This window comes from Chaetodon trifascialis, chromosome 22, assembly GCF_039877785.1.
Source record: "Chaetodon trifascialis isolate fChaTrf1 chromosome 22, fChaTrf1.hap1, whole genome shotgun sequence".
In the NCBI taxonomy this organism is placed as follows: domain Eukaryota; kingdom Metazoa; phylum Chordata; class Actinopteri; order Chaetodontiformes; family Chaetodontidae; genus Chaetodon; species Chaetodon trifascialis.
Genome location: NC_092077.1, coordinates 6,428,665 through 6,448,326, shown reverse-complemented (window position 1 = coordinate 6,448,326; position 19,662 = coordinate 6,428,665). Strand labels below are relative to the sequence as shown.

Here is a 19,662-nt window from a genome sequence, read left to right as displayed (position 1 = left end):
AGAGGGAGAAAGCATGGGGCGGTGTAGGAAGGAAGCCAGTTGGCGGATGTATGTGTGTCTCAGTGTGTGTGTTTAATGTTACAACCCAAATGCTCACCCGCCCCAAGTGTGTTTTCTGTGCATGCAGGCAGCGAATTCTGGTTTATCCAGTGAGCATGTATGATTGCACATGTCTACCTCGGTTGTGAGGGAACTGTGTGTGTGTGTGTGTGTGTGTGTGTGTGTGTGTGTGTGTGTGTGTGGGGCACACTAATCTGCATGCCTAGTTAGCGCAGCGAGATGCACCATTTCCATCTGCTCGGCACAAATTGAGAAATACTGCGTCGTGTGTATGTAAGTGTGGGGAAATTAATCTGTTTCCACGCTGCAGGGGTTCACCTCACTTCTGGGGACAAAATGTAAGTTTTCATAATGTAAATCATTAAATTTTAGGGTGAAGACTTGGGGTAAGGTGAGGTTTAGGCCAAGGTTAGAGTTAGGCAAGTACTGGTCAAGGTTTGAGTAAGTCTCCTGAAAATCAATGTAATGCTCTATGAGGTAATGGAAACAAGCACGACTATGTGTGTGTGTGTGTGTGTGTGTGTGTGTGTGTGTGAGATTAATAATCCTGCAGCTTTTCACAAGTGCAGGGCTGCAAACTACATCAGCTACTGGTAAAATAATAATAAAAAAGACTTAAAGATCGTCTGGTGTCTGAAAGCACTGATCACCATTTCACAAGGAGAGCAGAGCCTGAAGTTTGCTGCTGTTTTAATCATGAGAAGAACATAAAAAATGTGTGGAAGTGCTGCTTGTGCTGACTACACACACCAACACCTCCGTTTAGAAGTAGAACTTTAAAAATCATTCAACTCGCTTATCAACAAGTGCCGAGGCCGTGGACAATGTGCTTTCATTGAGGAATCTAGTCGACATGTGTTTTCATCAGCATTCAGCCTGAATCAGCGGAGTTTCCATGACAACAGTTCACAGCGTCATGACAACGGAAGAGCCCCCGATGGCGCGTGGAACACCCTGACTTCCTGTCGGCTTCCTGCTCCGACTCTCTCTATCTCCATGGATACAAAACCATCCCTTCTCCTCTCTATCTTTCAGTGTGGGGTCGCGCCCCCAATTCCTCACTTGTCTGGCATGCATATGCACACGCACACGCACACACACAGACACACGCACAGACACACACACACACACACACACACACACACACACACACACACACACACACACACGTGTATTCAGAGAAACGTATATGCCCTCACAGACCTGCAAATATAACGCTTGCACAAATAAAAACATGCATGTATATTTATAAACTTATATAGCATTACAGTGCTGTTTTACAGTGTGTGTGTGTGTGTGTGTGTGTGTGTGTGTGTGTGTGTGTGTGTGTGTGTGTGTGTGTGTGTGTGTGTGTGTGTGTGTGTGTGTGTGATTAAGGGGGGTGGTTGGCTGGTGGGGGTGGAGGTTAATCAACTTTCAACCAACAGACCAGCAGCAGCTCCCCAATGAAGATCCCCACAGGGAAAAGAAGTTAACTTTCTTAGTTAACTTCCACTCCATAGACAAGCCTCCGTTAGCTTTCAGCTAACTGATCGGTTTCAGTTTCCACTGCACATCACAGCCAAAAAGAAGAAAACTATCTACAGCTTATCAGATAAGAGCCTTGTGATAAAAGCCTACTGTGAGAAATTACTTTTGAATTTCAACTGTGATTCCTGTCTTTGTGTCTCTCTTTGAACTCTGAGCAACGCTCCGAACAATAAAAGGGAATATTTGTCAGCACTTCAAGAAAAGCAGCTTCTGGTGCCAACTTTGCATCTTCGCTTTCTAACTTTCAATCACAGCCTACTGTTTTTCACGGCGGGTTCTCGCAAGTAACAAAGCTCAAAGGAAAAAGAGAATCTTTAATTTGAGAAGTTCCATAAAACCAAAGGACGCTCCTGTTTTCTGTCTGACTGCCTCACTTGGTGTAATGTAACCTTGTGGATTCAGATTACATGACAAAGTTGAGTTACACAAGGAAAAACAAACCCATTCCCACTAATAAAATGTAAATGTAAGGCGTAAAATAAGTAAAACTTTAGTTACAATTCAAAATGAGTTACAAGGACACAACTATTGAAGAAAAACTATAAAGTTTAAAGAGGAATTAATACAAAAAAACATTAAAGACTAAACAGAAGGCAAGCACACGTTACAGGAGTGTTAGACACAGTACCAACACGACAGAAAGGACAATACTGTTCAACAGAGAAACCCCAGGGCTGTGACTGCAGACTGTACAATCGATAGTGGACGTAGCCACTGTGACGTCACCCGCTGGTTTGGGGACTGCTGTTTGCAAGTCTGAGTTTGGCATCATGGCCGACGCCATCTCCATTTTTTGGAGTCAGATGCAACCATATTTCAACAAGAGAGGAGCTGCCATGGATATACACTGCTGCTCTTCTGTGCTGTTTGGATCAGACTGAGATCTGGCGAACACGCTGTGGTAAAGACTCATCAATCGCAAACAGGACCAGAATTTAGAGCATGAGCATCAGTCTGCACTGAAGAACACTTGAAACTAGCTGCTGAGACCACAAACTTGGGCCATTTTCTCATATATTTACATAAATTCTTTTTGCAACCAGATTTAAGGCATTTCGGCATTGGCTTCACTTTTCACACCCCCAAGCTATGTCCGCTTATTAAACTTCCTGTGGAGGGACACCTTCAATCCTGAATCAAGCTCTGCTCTACAGTAGGGAAACAGGAATATGAATATGAATGCAAAAGTTCTATAGCAGAGCAGGTAACCATATTAGACCAGTTCTTATTTAGATTGAGGTTAATAGTCTGATTACTTTAGCACTTCATCAACTTCACACAAGCATCCAGTGAGGAATTCCCATTAAGTATGTGTGTGTGCTTGCACGCGTTATCATGTTTGTACATGTTAAAGCCATCAGCTGGCCAGGCGAGCAGTAGTGAGGCTCTTTCCCTCTCCTGTAGCCTCAGCTCTTGGTGCCAGCCTTTTAAAAAACAACAGTGGCTTTTGTAAGTGGGTACCGACAGAGACAGACGGCCATTGTCAGCGGCTGTAACTTCAGACAGACCTCCTCAACTGGAGAGACCACAGAGAGAGCATTGGCATTTTGTGGTTTCAGTGACTTAGTTTCACTCTTCTTCTCCTTTCCACCTTTTGTCCTGCGTGTTCCTGCCATCCTCCTTTTCTACCTCACACTCCTCGGCTGATATTCCCTCTCTGCTTGGTTTCCAAGAACACATGCGTTTCTGTAGCAGACAATCTAACATTGATGCCCACCTGGCACAGCGATTGGCCAGCTGTGCCGAGCCACACAACACATCTTATGCACTAGTTCTTGTCTAGTATACTCCCCCGCCCCCTTAACAACATGTCCAGGTCTTATATTGGGATGACAACCTGATCATACAACTCATTTTATACACATATAGTACTGTACTGGACAAAAATAAAAAAAAGTCATCCAGATTTCGGTGGACAGAAGAACTGTAACCTGAGCCTTCTGCTGGAAATATGCCACTAAAAATCTCTCTTTAACAACAAAAACTATCTTGCTGTACAGCCTTGAACAGTGGGTCTGCACAGCTTTTAGCTGGCTCCCTTGTAGAGGACCGCAGCTGTGGTTAGAATGGATTCAGAGCAGTTACAATGGATTACAATGGAGTTCTCAAACACTTCTCAAAACCACTCCTGCAGCATAATCCACTTCTCCGCTGTTAGTCCTCATGTTCCGTATGTTCGTAGCACTCAAAGTCATTCCACATCATAGCTAAATACACTACCCCCTCGCCTCCTTGTAACTCACAAGCTCCACCAGGATGTGTTGATTTACAGCAGCAGTTCAACAGCAGAGGATGGACTGTGCTGCAGGAGCAGGTCGAGAAGCTCCGATGAACGTTTGATACTTTTGCACGTGGCTCTGGGTCACCACTGGTCTGTTGTTGCTTTTACCCGCAAAAGAGCAAGCTCTAAACTTTTCAGAAAGATACTGCAAGTCTACAGGTGGGGTGAGGATTTGATACTGAAATGCTAGATTTAGAGTCAAGCGCTGCTTTAAGGGTCAAATCGGGTGAAAGCGAAGAAGGGAAAGTTTTCTCAAGGTCCTACTTGAATCAGTACCCTTTGAACACAAGTCATCTGTGCAAACAACTCATAGTGCATTAGAACACTTGAGGTGACAAACTCCCTAATGTAATATTTAAAAGTATTAGGTTTACATGTGCGTCTGCTCTGTACAAGAATCCAGTGCAAGAACTTTAAACCACTGAAATTCGCTTTCAGCTTCGAAACTTTGTACTTCTCCCAATCACTGCCGACGAGAGCGACTGCCGCAGAAACTTTTGAGTGACATAAGTGTTTCACTGAGCTGAGGTTCCTGTCCAGGCTGCTCAGCATCAAAGAGATTCAGCTGTCCTTGTGGCACAGACCGGCTTTAAAATAACTGTACGCTGCCACAGTGAGAGCAGACTGCAGCTAAGTGGATTAAAGAATAAGAGCACTTATGAATAAAATGCTTGAGATGGAGAGACCAGATGAAAAAGCAGCAGAGAGAGGGGGAGAGACAGAGGGACGGAAGACAAAATACCACAGTAGAAAGCAGCCAATCAATTATTCAATGTAACATCTGTGGTTTTGAGCGATGCCACCACCGTGATGACTATAACAGTGAAACACACTTCAATTAGCACACTCGGGAAAACCAAAATGAGATTTGTGATAGTACCCAAAGAAGGACAAAGTGCTCAAATCTATGAAATCACACAACATTTCGCTCCATTCTGAGGATTTAATGATGTGTGTTAGGAAATGACATATTTCTGTTCTATTTTATAATTAAACTTTTCTCTACAATATCATAATCTCTGAAATTTCTACGCCAAAAAAAGAAAGAAAATCTGATTATACTTTTTTCTGCTAAAAACCAGACAGTTAAGGCGGCTTTGGAAAATCTTTCTAACAAGATTTATTTCCCTCAGTGAAGATTTCTATTTGGCTGGTTTACAGAGCCTGACTCCATCGGGCTGTGTGTGAGTGTGTGCGAGTGTATGTTTGGAAGTCAGCACGCACATAATCGCATCTTAAGCATTGAGTTAAAGCTAGAAGGAGGAAGACACAATTATACCTCGTGTGCAGCAGCAAAAAGAAGAGCAGAAAGTAGAAAGAATGAAAACATAGTGGCGGCTCATATAGTGTGAGTCAACACTTTGGCACGGACTGTGTTGAGTGTGCGCTTGAGGGTCAACATGAAGTGGAAGTGAGACATGATGCTGGAGCCAATGTCCCTATTTAAGGTAACAGATCTGTCTCCTAAGTGTGAGGAAGTGGAAGATTTCACGATTTGTCAGCCTAAAATGCAGCACGAGATAATCAGCAAGGGCCTAATTACTGTGGTGTTTAACTCACATGTAAAGTTAACCGAAACAACATTTCAGTCTGGGATGCACCAATCGAATCCATCAGACCAACACCGGCCCACCAAATCCTGACCGTATCAACCGGATGACATATCAGCAGCATGAGACTGATCCTCATTAAAGGTACCCTGTGGCGTTTTCTTGTAAACAAACAAAAAACATGTTCAAATTGTTACTCACCAAAACACACACCGTGTGTCCGTAAGGTCTAACACGTTGAATGCATTTCCTTAGGATATTTAAAGTATTTTGAACCCTGCATTGTTTGTATTTTATGGTTACTAGCTTGCCGTCCTCTTTTTCCCTGTCTTTGCTTGCACATTGCTACACCTACAGATCAGTGAAATAGTGTTAAACATTACTGCATCACCCCATACATGTACTTCTGTAAGAGCAGCAGTAAGACAGTTTAAAGATAAGCATCATACCCAGTTTCATCCCTGCTGTAATTCACTATGCATCTGCCTATCCATCATTAGCGCTCTCTACATATTATTTATGAATTCTACACATTCAGTATGCTGTGTGCCAGTATTTTGTAGGCAATTACTATTACACCATCAGGCATCCTATTATGCCACCGGATGCAACCCCCCTGGTTTGCATGCTATGTGTGCACCGGGCGGCCAGATGGTATCTCCCAAGGAGACCATATGATTACTGAACTCACATTAAGCAAAACGCACTGTGACATGCTGTATGGTGGTATGTTGGGGACATTTCTTCAGTGCCAATGTATAGGGGACCTGTGGTATTTGCTGTATTTGATAGTGGAGGATTTTTTTAGTTAGGATTTGCAGGTACCAACTGTTCACACACCCACAGAGAGAGACACACACACAAACACACACACTTATTGAGCCGTTGAATCAATGTCATGCAGGCTGTGGTTGTGTCATTCCATCTAACCAACACCATGCAACAACAATCTATTCGCCCAGCAATGCATTTGTCAACGCTTCCAATTCAAACACAGCGACTAAACAACTGACTAAAAGTATGTCTAAATAGGAATACTGACTGTAACAAGGCAACACACAATTTACCATGAGGTGGTCCTCTCATGGTACCACGCTATTGCACCAAAACTTCTGAAAATGTGAGAGTGAGTCATCCAGCGAGGGAGCTGCCTGTTGGGAGTGATTAAGGGTAGAAGGAGTCAGATGAAGAGCGGAAAACAAAAGAACAAAATGAGGCCTACAGAGAGAGGAGCTATGAGAGAAGAAGGGATGAGCACAGATACAACCATCACGCTGAGCTCAATCAGATTAGTTTTAAATCTCTAACCAGGGGGATCACAGGATACAAAAACTCAAAGCTACAGGGGCTTCCAACACTTGTATCGACATATATTCACTGTCAAAATGATGCATCAAAACAGGAACACAGGCTAAAATCCCTTTCCTGCTGAACTGCACGTATGGAACCAGGAGGTGTGATAACCACTGAGAAGTCAGATGTATAGAGGCGACTGTGCTGTTGAAAAACCATATGGCACCGTGAAGGACTCCAGCTAGAAGATCGTGTTCTCACTGGCAGGTCTGCTTGGACAAACCAGGCCAAAATGAGATCACCCACGACATCACAGTCACTTGTATGTGTGTGTTAGCGCGGGAGAGGCTGAGCAAGAACATGTGTTTGTGTGTGATTTTGAGTGGTGTCCAGGCATATTGTGGGACAGATGGCTGGAGGATGCTCTATTTCCTTTCCCTAAAGGAAATAATCTTCCTCTCTCCACATATCTTTAGCATCTTTAACACTAACATTTTAAAAGAAATGAACCAACTCGCGGCAGATGGTTGCTTACAGCACATGTAAACATGCAGCTACAGCAAGGGGAATCAACAAGCTTAAATTCGCAATCATCTGCTGAAACTGACGTGACTGCTGCAGCTTCAGAGCTTAAACAAACTTTGAATGTGCAGAGACGTTTCTGAAATCCACCAGAAAAAGATTCCAGTCTATCCCAGGATGACTTGATTCTAACGATCTCATGTTAATTCAGGAACTGCTTTCACGTCTGGCGACAGCAGATGGAGCAAGAAGTTAAAGGCCACGAGTATTTCTGGGAGCTTTTATCTACACTTTGTGAAAGAGCAGTCGCAATAAGGCTGCCGTCATTAGAGACAACCAATCAGACGTGAGGGAAGGCTTGAGGAAGGACAGAGCTCACTCATCCCGTGTATCAGCGTTTGTCTCTTTCTGCACCAATTTCCATTAAATAAAAAAATGCCACATGGGCTCATCTGAGTTAATCTGATCATGCAAAATCTCATCAAAAGGGAACATGCAGGTTTGTGTTCAGGACATGAAAACGCTTGGAAGCCTCTGATCTCGGTTTCCTGAATTGAATGTCATGAAATTTATCTCCTGCACTTTCCTAGAACAGATGACGGAATAAGAAGAATTAGACAACCTTGTTAAGGATCAGCGTTGAACATTTCAGCATGCATTTCCATTTCCACTTAGAAAAGGTCAAATCAAAATGTCACGCAAAGCAATGGCGTTCATGGGGTTCAAGTAGCTCCTCAGCAAATCTGGGAACTTTTTCAGCTTCATTATCAACTGTTATCAACTATTGGCCAAAACCAATATCAACACTGAAGTATTAAGAATGTCACTGGCATCACTGTTTCAAAACTGGCTCACACATATCTTTGTTATTTCTATGCTGCAATTTCTGATCACTCATTAATTGACATATCCACTGATACACCTGTAATAAACTAACACTGGCCAATGTATCAGCCCTGCTCTACCCTGCTTCTACTGTATGTCTTATGGTTCATGACGGGGATTAAACTCATGCTGCATCTCTCAAAAGTGAACTTCTCTTACACAAGGAGAGCCATGGAGCTGCTCAGCATCCATACTGGAAAAATCTATTTCTCTAAGTCTAACTTACATATAGATCTACAGTATAGAAAAGATCATTTAAGCTCAATAAGGTCTTAACATTCACAAGAAAGCAACATTTACTCTCGGAATGTCTCTCCCTATGAGAAAAACGTAGATGGACTTTGGAACCACGGTTGAGTTTCTGAAGTCACTCTGAGGGACATTTGGACTGAACGCCTCCATCAAATCAAAGTCCATGTGGGAGCAGTTGGAGCACCTCCGTCAAATCCAGACAACAGAAAACGAGCGTCGTCACACTGCACAATTTCATTCATACTTCAACATGTGTTTGGAGGAGCCGCTCAACCTGTTCAAAGCATGACGAGGAAAAGCCCTGCAAGGACTGCACACCGTTCACTTCAACTAAATCTGAGTGGATTTTGCAGCGGTGGTCCATACTGTGGGAACACATTTGCACGCACGTTGTAACAAATGCCATCTACACGCAACATTCATCTCTCTTTGCCGCCGATTGCAGATTTGGAAACACTGACTCAAGTCTGCAGGGTGTTAAATATCCGAGGGAATAAAAAAAGACGCACCGCTCAATTTTTGACAGCGTTCAAAACGTCCACACATCACGTCAGCCACCACAGTCAGTTAAATCCGGGTGTTCTTTTTTTAATCCTTCCCAGTTTCTTACCTATTTGGCTGAAAAGGAGCAGCTGAGAGATGAGAACATCGGTCCGGGGAACTGCCATCTCCATGGTGAGAAAATGAGCCGTGAAGAGGCAGAGTGTCGGGTTTAAAGGGGGCGGACGGCGGGTCGGGCGCGTAAAGATGCGCTACCAGCTCATCTTTCCTCCTCTGCTGCCTCAGCGGAGCGGCAGGGCTGGATGCTCGGATCGGTCTGGCTCGAGTCGGTGCTGCTCGGCTGTTGGCTTGGAGGAGTGCTGGCTCGCTGGCTGCTTGGTTGGTGACGGACGCGCACTCACGTATATCGCAATAGGAGACAGGCTGTGTGCGCGCCGCCCACTGCCCTTAATGGAAATCACTGTATCACTCCTGTAATATTCTTATGATATTACTCCAGGGACGCGCTGGGCGCCTGCAGCATGCAGCGGCGATTTAAAGGCTTTTATCTGCTCGGGCAGCAGCGTGGGATTCATATGATATTCAGCCTGACGGCATCTGTGAACGAAACAATGTGGTCACAGAGAACTTAACACACTTTGTGGTATTACAACAATATAGAGCAATATTGTATAAAAATGCTGCGGTGATGAAGATAAAGTGTATCCACACTGTATCTCTTACAGTGTCACAGTAATGTCAATACAATATTTCTATACCACACTGTAGTATTAGGTGTTTGCCACTTTGGCTTGTCATTACACACCTTTATGATATTTTTATCCCATATCACTGTTAGGTGCTCCACAGTGAGTGACAGCGATGTCCTCAATGATCATGCAGCAGTTGTAAGGAATGATGGGCAGTTTTGTTGTACTTGCACAGTATACATGTGATTTAATTATTTTAACAAGTGCTTGATCAGAAACAAGGACAACAATTAACATATGGGGCCCCTCCAGGTGATTAAGACATCAGTGGCATCATCAGTCTGGCTACTTTCTATGTCAATACTACTGTTGAGTCTCTGTTTTGGAATATCATGGCAACTTAAGCAAAAAGTTTCATCTGAGTGCCTCACAAAGCTTTGAGGCGACTCGAGGAGACACTTGAAAAGTTTTTTAGGTTTTGTATAAAGCGGTGCAAAGAAGCAAGAATGTGGATCCAACCAGCAGGACTGTCCCACAGCGGAATCAGCGTGTGTGTATTGGCAATGGTGGGGAGATTTGGCATGAAGTATGCAATGTCAAAGCTGTGTGTGTGTGTGAGTGTGTGTGTGAGTGTGTGCACACGTCATGTGAAAAAGAATTTGTGTAGCTTCACAAGCAACAGGCTTCAACGGTGCAACAACATACGGTTGTGGGAGCTCGTAAATGTTTGTGAGAGTGAGTGTTACACACACACTCATTCTCAGGCTTCGGTCACACAATAACATGCTGCTCTCATTACTCTGTGTGCATTAATTAGCATAAATTAAGAGAGATAATCCTCTTTAATTCAGGCGGGAGCCTTGTCTCACTTGTTGGACCAACATTTTTTCGGATGCTTGTTACAATATCCTCTCTGCCTCTGTGCTTCCGGTATATAAGCCTGTGTGTTCGTGTGCGCGTGTGTGCGTCTGCGCATGTTTGTGGGAGAAAGGGAGTGTGGCTTGTGGAATAACAACATGTTGGTTGTATCATCAGCCCGTGTGATTACTGACAAAAATAGACAGAACAGAGCACAGAAAATTAATGGTACTGGTAAAAAATGACCCCTTATCGAGCCTTAAACACAGAGACACATACACACACACACACACACACACACACACACGCACACACGTTTTTTTTTTTTCAGCTGAAGCCAGATGAAAAAATGCCAAACTAAAGCAACATCACCTCAACAAAACACGCACGCACGCGCACACACGCGCGCGCACGCACACGCACACGCACACGCACACGCACACACACACACACACACACACACACACACACACACACACACACACACACACACACACACACACACACAGACTTCCTGTCTGCTCTGACAGGTGTAAAGACACAAGCTGTGTGGCGAATGATCACAGCGCGCTGTCGCCTCCTGCAAAATACCCTGAGCTTTTTCAGATCCTGTTGCTGCGGAAAGCTGATTCGGTGTTCACTGCACACAGGCAGCTATGGATTATGGATTATGTGTTTGCCCTCCCTTTCCTCTCTCCGACTGTGTGTTCATACCATGAGTGGAGCAAGGTCAACAGCTCAACAGGAGTTCATTTAGGTCACCCACTGTCGAGAATCTGGTCCTGCTCTGTTTATCATGCAAGATGTCCACTGATCACATTTTCATGAAGCTTTGGCAAAAGACACAAACTATAGCTTCTTTCCATCATTTCTGATTTCACATTGGTTCCTCTCAGGATGGCATGGGGACTGGTTGAAATAGTCTCTATAAAATATTGACTAAAGTAGGTGTTTCTACTTTGAGTCTGGCAAAGGATCATTAAAAACATAAAGGACACAAGACGACAAGCATAATAAAAACAATATAGATCACCTAATAGTGCTCTGGTTACTACATGATACAGACAAATTAAGTTTCTTGGAAGACACATGAACTGAACATGTCATCAGTAGACATTTACAGAAAGCGACAAAAGGATTTCCATTAAAACGTTCCGCTCCTAAACCGCAACATCCATGTCATGTTTTGATTACGTGTATGCGTGGTGTGAGTGTCCTAACCCCCTGTTGCCATGACAGTGGATGGTGACTTAACAGTGATATTGTCTTCCAGCGGTGGCAAGTGGAGGTCAGCATTGTGGCATTGTGGACAGCAGCGGCCTCACAAGTATTGGTCAATGTGTGTGTGTGTGTTTGTGAGTGAGTGAGAGGGAGGCCACTGGTCGCTGCATGCTACACAGCAACAAAGCTCCATGTGTGTTCCCCTGCAGATTTATCAGTGATGCTTTATTTTTTTTAAAAAAAGGCTTCTACAAATGGTTCTGTGGAGCTTTTTTAACTTGCTGAGCCACACAGATCCGGCATGTACAGTAAGGCAGGACTCTATGAGCAGACTGATAGTGTTAGTACCTGCAGGGAGAAACACAGGTCCTCTGCTGCACACTGACCAGAGCTCAGCATCTTATGAGAGACTTCCTGTGGAAGAGAAAAGAGAGAAGAACCATTGGGTCCATGACTCAAGAGAGTGATGAAGTCACAGACATTCCTTTAACTGTATACGGCAGCTCCACATAGTGACTCCCTCTGACAGCACGGACATGAGCGAAGCAGTGTCAAAATATCAGTCGTAAAACAAACATGAAGTACACAACACGTTCCACAGCAGTCCAGTGAAGATTCCACTCACTTTTTGGCCATCTGCTCAATGTTGTAGCCTGGACTGGGGTCATTGGAAATGTGAGTGGAGAAACAGATCCACACAAGTTTTCACACACATCGATCACATCCAGTGAAAGGCGAACAGTCGCTCTAATGAGGACCATAACGGCACACACCTTTAGAACTCGAGCAAACCTGTCCAAACAGTTGCCGACAGCGATGTCGATGGTCTCCCCAAATATTCTGTACCGCCGCTCTGAGTATGCAATAACCTGCACAGGACGACAAGAGTCCAACTGTTACATTTGTACCACATCAGCTTATAACTCAGTGTATGTTACAGCTCTGTCAACACTGTTTCACAGACAGCTGATGAACAGGAAGTGCTGTCCAGAAGCTCTGTGCCAAAGGAAATACTGAGGCCACCAACCTGTGTGTTCCCTCCACTGACATAAAGCACGGTGGGGTTCGCGGCTTTTGTGATGAGTCGGCCCATCTCAATGTGTCCAATGCAGTGGTTGACACCGAGGAGCGGCTTCCCCCAAAGCTGTGCGACTGTACGAGCCACCAGAGCCACCGTCACCAAGGGAGCACCCATACCAGGACCTGAAAGAGAAGAAGAAGAAAGAGAGAGAAAGAGAGACTGAAATAACAACGCGTACATCAGAATGCTGTTTGATTGTGTGATCATTAGCGAGCTAGCTGTTGCTAGCTTGTTCACTTGTTAGCGAACACTAGTGTTAAATGCCAAATGACTAACTCAAAAAAACACAAACGAAAGCAGTGAAGGTCAGAAATGACAACCAGTGTGTAAATGCAGGTTCAACAGTTCAAATATTTCTGGGAGGTACAACTGTTGGTCATCAGCACAAGAATATAGAGATGCTACAGTGATAAATGTAAATGGACTGTTTCTAGGAGTAAAACTTTTTTGTTTATAAGTGAAATTCCAGTTTAGATGCTTTAAACTATTTGATATTAAGTGAAATCATGTTCAAGTTCAATAAGGGCAAATAACCGGTGTCTGAAGATTGTATGTAATTGGGAGTTTGTGCTTGTGTTTCTTTTCTACTGAATATCAGGAATCAGACAAGTTTACAAAGTTGTAAAACATAAGAATGATAACACATTGAAACCAGCCTTTAGACTCACTTAGTGATTTCAGTGTATTTCACAAATACGGACAGATAACAGATAACGATGGTGTGATCTTTTTGAATCCTCTGTTGTACATACATCCTTGTATGACTGATGAACTTGTAAACTGGCAGCTCTAAAAAAAGAAAACCTCGTTCTCTCACACTTTCCTCACAATATTTACTGTTGATATTTCCAGTTCCATGAGGAGCCAAGGATATACCAGCATTATTTTTATTTCACTCTGTGTCTTCTAATTAGTTAGCAGGCAGGTTGACCTATGAGCCAGCGTTGAAAGACAATGTTCCTTTAGGGAGACTCTGCTCTAATTAGTAATCAATAAACTCTTATTGTAGTAGAATCATTATTTTTAAAGATCATCTCTCTTAAAGGCAAGAAACAAACAAGAAATCAGAGACTTGGACGCATTGTGGGAAGTAATGTCATGGTTGTCATTTATCATCACGTCAGAAAACACTAAGAGCGACCTGCCTGCATCTTTGTGTGTGTGTGTTTCTGAAGCTGAAAGTGTGCAAGAGTGTGTGTATTCAAGTGTGTGTTTTGGGCTTTTTACCGACTGTGTGTGTCTGACTGTGATCTGACATTTACCTCCCTGGCATACCAAAGGTTCCACCACACATCTCTCATCTCACACTTACACACTCTCTACCTGCCATGTGAGAATTGAGGATAACAACCTATTAAGACAGTTTTTATCCACATATAAAACCACAATTTCTGTAATTATTGGACTCTCAGATTTCCCCAAGAAAAAAAAAAAGATGCTGCATCGCACAGCATAAATTTACACATGTAAGTAAGACATAACTGTTAGCACATGGTGAATAAATTTAGGGACTGAGCAGAAATCAAGGCGTCATGCTGTGCTCATTATCATTATCATCTCATTAACCTAAGTCCCATGAATGAGACCAAAGTGTTTTTTAACAGTTTCTATGAGTCCCCAAAAATGAGATAGATAGCTTTGGTAAATGGGTGTCAACAGCCACAGATACTTAAAAAAAAAACAAAAAAAACAAAAACTCTGCATCCCATATGGATAGTAATGCACTTAATGTAGTTTTGTTTTGTCTATGCATCTCACTGAGCAGTGGAGAGGTGTGTGATGGACAGAAAGCAGCTGTACTGACTGGAAACCAAAACCTGCAATGACCAAAAAGCACAATGAGGACTGCAGTTAAAGTGAGGTCAACACAGCCGAGGCAAACTGTGAGGCGCTTTCATTTCTAATAAGAGATAAAGACAATTCACCAGACTGACGGGTGTGGCTTAAAATGAACTAGTTTGGCATCGAGTCTGCAGTAAATAGACCTTCCGATCTCAACCTCCTCTGGGGATTCTGGCTATGCCTCACAACCCCTTGCAACTACTGTAAATCCATCTTGATAAGTGTCCTGTGTCAAGTACTGTCAGCCTTCCTCTGACATCCTGGCTGAGCTGACACTGACTGACAGGTAACAGCTGGCTCATGGCCACCGCAGCTTCTCTTTTGTCGATGAAGTAAGCGGTGCTCAGTTGTCAGATTTCTTTTGTGATGTGTGAATTTAGATGAACAATCCATTCTATGACAAGGCCACAGGATTCATTCATTTTGTTTTATTTCTTCTGAGCCACAACAGGTATGGATTGATAGCTTGTTATCTATTATGGGACAGGTACTCGTACTGGCAATACTCATTAAAAAATTAAGACATACTAATCATGATGACAATGGATAATACATCATACTGCTGCCATCTAATTGCCCTCTTCATGTTTCCAGTCCTCTCCACGTACAGTATAATCCAGTGCCACCTCACGTGGCAGCTGCAGACATTGCTGCTGAGAGAGAAAAAGGAAATGCTTTTGTGCTTTTAATAGTCTGAAAATGGCACTGTGGATCAGCTACCTCACTAGTTTCTTTATAAAAAATTGAGTTTCAAAAAGAATGAGAACGTAATGTCTCTCACACAGCATCTAAAACCACAAACCTGTGACAGCAGGGGAGAGTCTGCAATACCCAACAGAGTGAGCCGCTAAGGGTGCCAGGATTCAAGCTTTTAGCTTCAAACCCCACTGATGGCATCTGTGTTGAACATGTACAAACTTATATAAAATTGATTGCACTGGTACACAACCCTGACTCCCTTAACCACAAAACTGAATATTAACTGGCAAGAACAAATCTTCCCACTATAATCAGCTTTTTTTTAATTTTAATAAGGCATACTCTTACATATTCTAATGCACTCACACCTCTGAAAATTATGAGAGATGTATTTCAGCTGGAGGTACTGGCTCTGCAAAGAAAAGCCATTTCAGGCATCAAAGGTCACTGTGAGTGATGTTCAATTGTTAACAGAACATCCTGAGCATGATCTCAAGACTCAAGAGAACTGTACTGTCAACCCATCCATATAAAAGGACAGAACAGGGATGAAATTCGTTCCTCTTAGGCCAGTGGTACCACATGTAACATTAAGCAAGACAGTCAACAAGTGCGAAACAGTGCAAAAGACAGGACAAAGAATGAGAAAATGTAGAATGCAGTCTATTGTACCACTGAAGCTGTTATGAGAGGTTGTCGTGAAGTGGGTGTGTACACAGAAAATAAAACGTAAATTTGTGTGCCACATACGATGGCATGAGGGAGGTGCCCATTCTTCATTAGAGACTTACAACACAACTTTAAATCTTTGCCACCTGCCTGAGAGCTTCATGTTTTTTTCTTTTATGCTCAGCAACCAATGGCAAGGCAGCTATCTGACAGGCACCTCCTTCTCTCATAATGCACATTTACCTGAAGGTCTTTCAATCACTCGATTGCACAGGGTTGATGTAATGTGAAAAAAAGCTTCTCTCTGAATATTTGTGATTTTCTTTTAGTTTCTAAAACAACATTCTACCTGATACAATGTAAATCTTGACAGATAAAGCTCAAAATGTGTCTTCTACACCCTTCAAGAGAAATTGTGATTTATTAATTCTTCCCACTGGGGCAGTGACATGCAACCACAACTGCAGCTGACAATTTCACAATTGCAGCCACTTCAAAATTGACTGACTTCAAAGTTTCCAAGTTATCTTGTTGTGCTTTTTCTGCAAAAACTAATGACATATGTTAACCTATGCTCATATATGTTAACATCATCTTGCATAATGTTCTTGGACAGGAACTTTTTGGCCTCAAATCTCCATGCTGGAGCAGACTAAAGTAAAAACACTCACTATCAGTAGAGGAAACAAACTTGAAGTGAGGTCAGTAAATGGTGTGTGATATGAATAGTGAATGAAGTTCTGTCTCTGAAGCAGCTAAAGAGACACACTCAAGTCGCAGGCACACAGGGCGACAAACACTTACTTTCCCTAAGAAGAGGGCGAGCACCTCACCACTGCATCGGAGTACTTGTTTTGTCACTCCCTTAAGTCCGCTCAAGCACACAACTGAGATGGATTGCTGCTGGGCACCATGGCAACCAATGGGGCTATTCTCCGTCACTGTGGCTGAGGGAGGGTGAAAAAGAGAGGGAGAGTTCATCAGCAACACACAGTTTCATTCCCCTTTTACTCACTGCCAAGCTGTACACGTACACAAACCAGCGTTATTGTACATTCATGCAGCTCAGTGACAAACTCTCGTGCTGTGGAGGAAACAAGTTTTTCAGGGAAGAAACAAACATTCACAAAGTTTCCCCTGCTTGAGTGGGACATGAATGCACACACATACTGTACGTCCACACATGTAACTCTTGGCATCCCAATACTTGGGGGAAAACATGTGGGAAAAGGTCCATTACAGGTCCTGAGAGGCTTAGCTGATGTCTTCAGATGTCCTGTTCTGCTTGACCAACAGTGCCAAACCACAAAATATTCTGTTTATATGGTATGAAACAGAGACAAGAAGCAAATCCTTACATATGCTGGGACCAGCTTTCTTTTTCAATACAAAATGTTGCTGGTTACTTTTCTGTTAATTAACTAATTGATTAATAGACTTACTGTTTCAGCACTATTCCAGGATATGCAGCTAATTGTAACATTTTTCTGGACCTGATTCTGGTGTTTGTTCAGTACACATTACTATGCTCAACATTTTCTTTAAGAACTAAGGCATTTTAACCACTAAAGATGTTGAGCACAGTAACATAGCTGCATGTTACAGTGTCAAAACGCTGAATAGTGGTCTAAATTGAACAAATGACACCCACAAGTGAAAGCTAGTAAGCTACAGAAGGATGCTAACGTTACCTTAGCTAATGGATGACTTTCTCTCACCTGTGGCATCCTCTCAGCCGGATTTATCATGGCAATAGTTAAAGTTAAATAAGTTACACGAGACGTCATATTGTGTTAAATGACGTCGTCTGGATAAATTGTGGTTAGTTTACCTTTACTCATCTAACGCCGGCTGTTAATATTCACAGGTAATGTGAAAAAACGCTCAAACGCGTCACTTGAGTTTGATTTCTTAACGAACTGCGCCATCACCTGGTACGATTCGCCAATCACGCGTTGACGTCATCACCAAGCGACAAGGAAGTGGTGCTGTGCGCGTCCTTCACTTTACTCTGCCTAAACACGTTACAAAAGTCTTGTGTTTGTTGTTGAGTAATGGTGTTTCTCGTTGGTTTCATGGGGTTTATGCAGTGACAGAAGCAAACAGCAGCGGTGTTTGGGCTAAAGAAATCCTTCTGGAGGTTTTAGCGTTTGATTCGGTGAGTGACAGGTACACACAAGCCAACGTAGTTATTGGCAGCTTACTTTCTTGGGATTTGCTGAGTGATAATTGAAAACAATTGAAAATGAATTAGTGGGTTTAATTACGACGTTGGGTCTTTTGAGGCTCACGTTTGTATGTAAATTCACAGCATAAACGTATGTTACAGCAAAGAGTTCAAACCTGAGGGACATTTATGAGCATCAACAGCTCATAGCATAAAGTTGCAGAAGTACTACACTAATGACTAATGTTTATCAGACCATACGTTAATTTGGTTTTTAGGGTGCCCAATTGTTCATTATTGTGTTTTTCAGCAATTTTACCCCATTTGCTCCCCTTTTTCTACAACAACTGCTGGTTGATTGAGAATTTTATAAACATGTGAACAGAGACAACATTAGCATACAACACTAGCATATCCACAATATAAAGGACACTTTAAAGGAAGGAGGAAACTTAATATTTTACAACGTCTCCCAGGATCACGCGGCGATGACGGCTCCAAACTCTGCAGAAAGGAAGGCCTGCTGGGAAGCCAGAGACCACCTGTGGAAATGCCTTGATGACAACGATGAGAAAGCTGCATCCTGCCAGAAGTTCCAGAGCGAATTTGAGGCAAATTGCCCCGCTCAGTGGGTAAGCTCTCCCATCTTTTTATCCCTGTGGTCAGTGAGGTGTGGGATCTGTATTTAGTGCAGACCATGGTGTCTGAAAGGTTGAACCGTCAGCAGTGTATCAAAATCTCGGAAGGTTTTTGGGAAAGTGAATCAACAATCTTGGAAGGTATTATTTCTTTAAATAAGAATTCAAACAAGCACACTGGACTCAGGTAAGTACTGTATACATCCAAAATCAGTCTTTTGTGTTTTCCCTGACAGGTGAAATATTTCACCAAGAGGAGACACTTCCTGAAATACAAAGACAAAATGAAGAGAGAAAACTTCATACCTGCGGCAGGCCCCGAGCAGCCTTCCTAACCACCGGACAGCAGACCCTCAACATCTCCAAGACTTTTAGCCTTATTCAGACCAGGGTGAGAGATGCAGCACCTGGAGAGGAGTTTTCCTCACTTTATTGTCGGCAGAGTACCTGAACTTCACCTTTATCATCGTTCATTTGGACAGATGTTGAGATTTGTCAAGAAACCATACATATTAGCAGCTTCAAGTGGCAGCATGAGTGACCTGTTCTGAATTACTTGAGCTCCCTTCCTCAGAAATATGTGGCGTCAGTTCGCGTTAGCCTACCCAGCCTGTCTGAGACCAGAGGGAAGAGGGAAAAGATCCAGGGTCAGAGAAGATTGCAGAGTGGTTTTCTACCTCTGCTTGGAGTTGAGTTGAATGACGTTTTTGTATATTAAAAACAGTCACAAGTCTCAATCAATTAAATTGTACTAGTGTGATTTATCTGTGTATCTGTGTTTTACAGATAAATGCTGATCTTGTTTGATTGCTGCTACTTCCCTTTTAATTCCAGGACAGTGCCTCATTAGGCAAAATCTCTCAAGTGTGATTGGCTTGTGGTGTTGTATGTAAATGTAAATGTAAATAAATAAAATAATACATA

General features: G+C 42.9%; 2 protein-coding genes across 4 annotated transcripts in view; one reads left to right on the top strand and one right to left on the bottom strand.

Annotated features, from left to right (window-relative positions):
- Window positions 1-9,273, bottom strand: part of ptprz1b (protein tyrosine phosphatase receptor type Z1b) — a 51,689-nt gene extending 42,416 nt beyond the window's left edge. For both annotated transcript variants that reach the window (XM_070991873.1, XM_070991874.1), the window contains exon 1: window positions 8,984-9,273. In XM_070991873.1, coding sequence (XP_070847974.1) covers window positions 8,984-9,047 — 64 coding nt within the window. In that variant the 5' untranslated portion in view covers window positions 9,048-9,273. The remainder of the gene's footprint in view (window positions 1-8,983) is intronic.
- An 8,639-nt stretch (window positions 9,274-17,912) lies between these two features.
- On the top strand, window positions 17,913-19,641 carry coa6 (cytochrome c oxidase assembly factor 6). 2 transcript variants are annotated; one of them, XR_011603544.1, is made up of 4 exons: window positions 17,913-18,091; window positions 18,577-18,732; window positions 18,975-19,263; window positions 19,300-19,319. XR_011603544.1 is itself a non-coding variant. In XM_070992432.1 (3 exons), exons 2-3 carry the CDS (start codon window positions 18,589-18,591, stop codon window positions 19,071-19,073), a joined length of 243 nt encoding a protein of 80 aa, XP_070848533.1. In that variant the 5' UTR covers window positions 17,913-18,091; window positions 18,577-18,588; the 3' UTR covers window positions 19,074-19,641. The 2 variants fall into 2 exon arrangements, 1 of the variants encoding a protein (XP_070848533.1); XM_070992432.1 differs by having other exon boundaries at window positions 18,975-19,641.
- The last annotated feature ends 21 nt before the right edge of the window (window positions 19,642-19,662 follow it).

What these genes read in the sequence shown, in the direction of transcription:
- coa6 (XM_070992432.1), top strand. Translation starts at nt 18,589, where the DNA reads ATGACGGCTCCAAACTCTGCAGAAAGGAAGGCCTGCTGGGAAGCCAGA. An exon ending in CAAATTGCCCCGCTCAGTGG is followed by an intron (nt 18,733 to 18,974) that starts GTAAGCTCTCCC and finishes TTTCCCTGACAG; the next exon opens with GTGAAATATTTCACCAAGAG.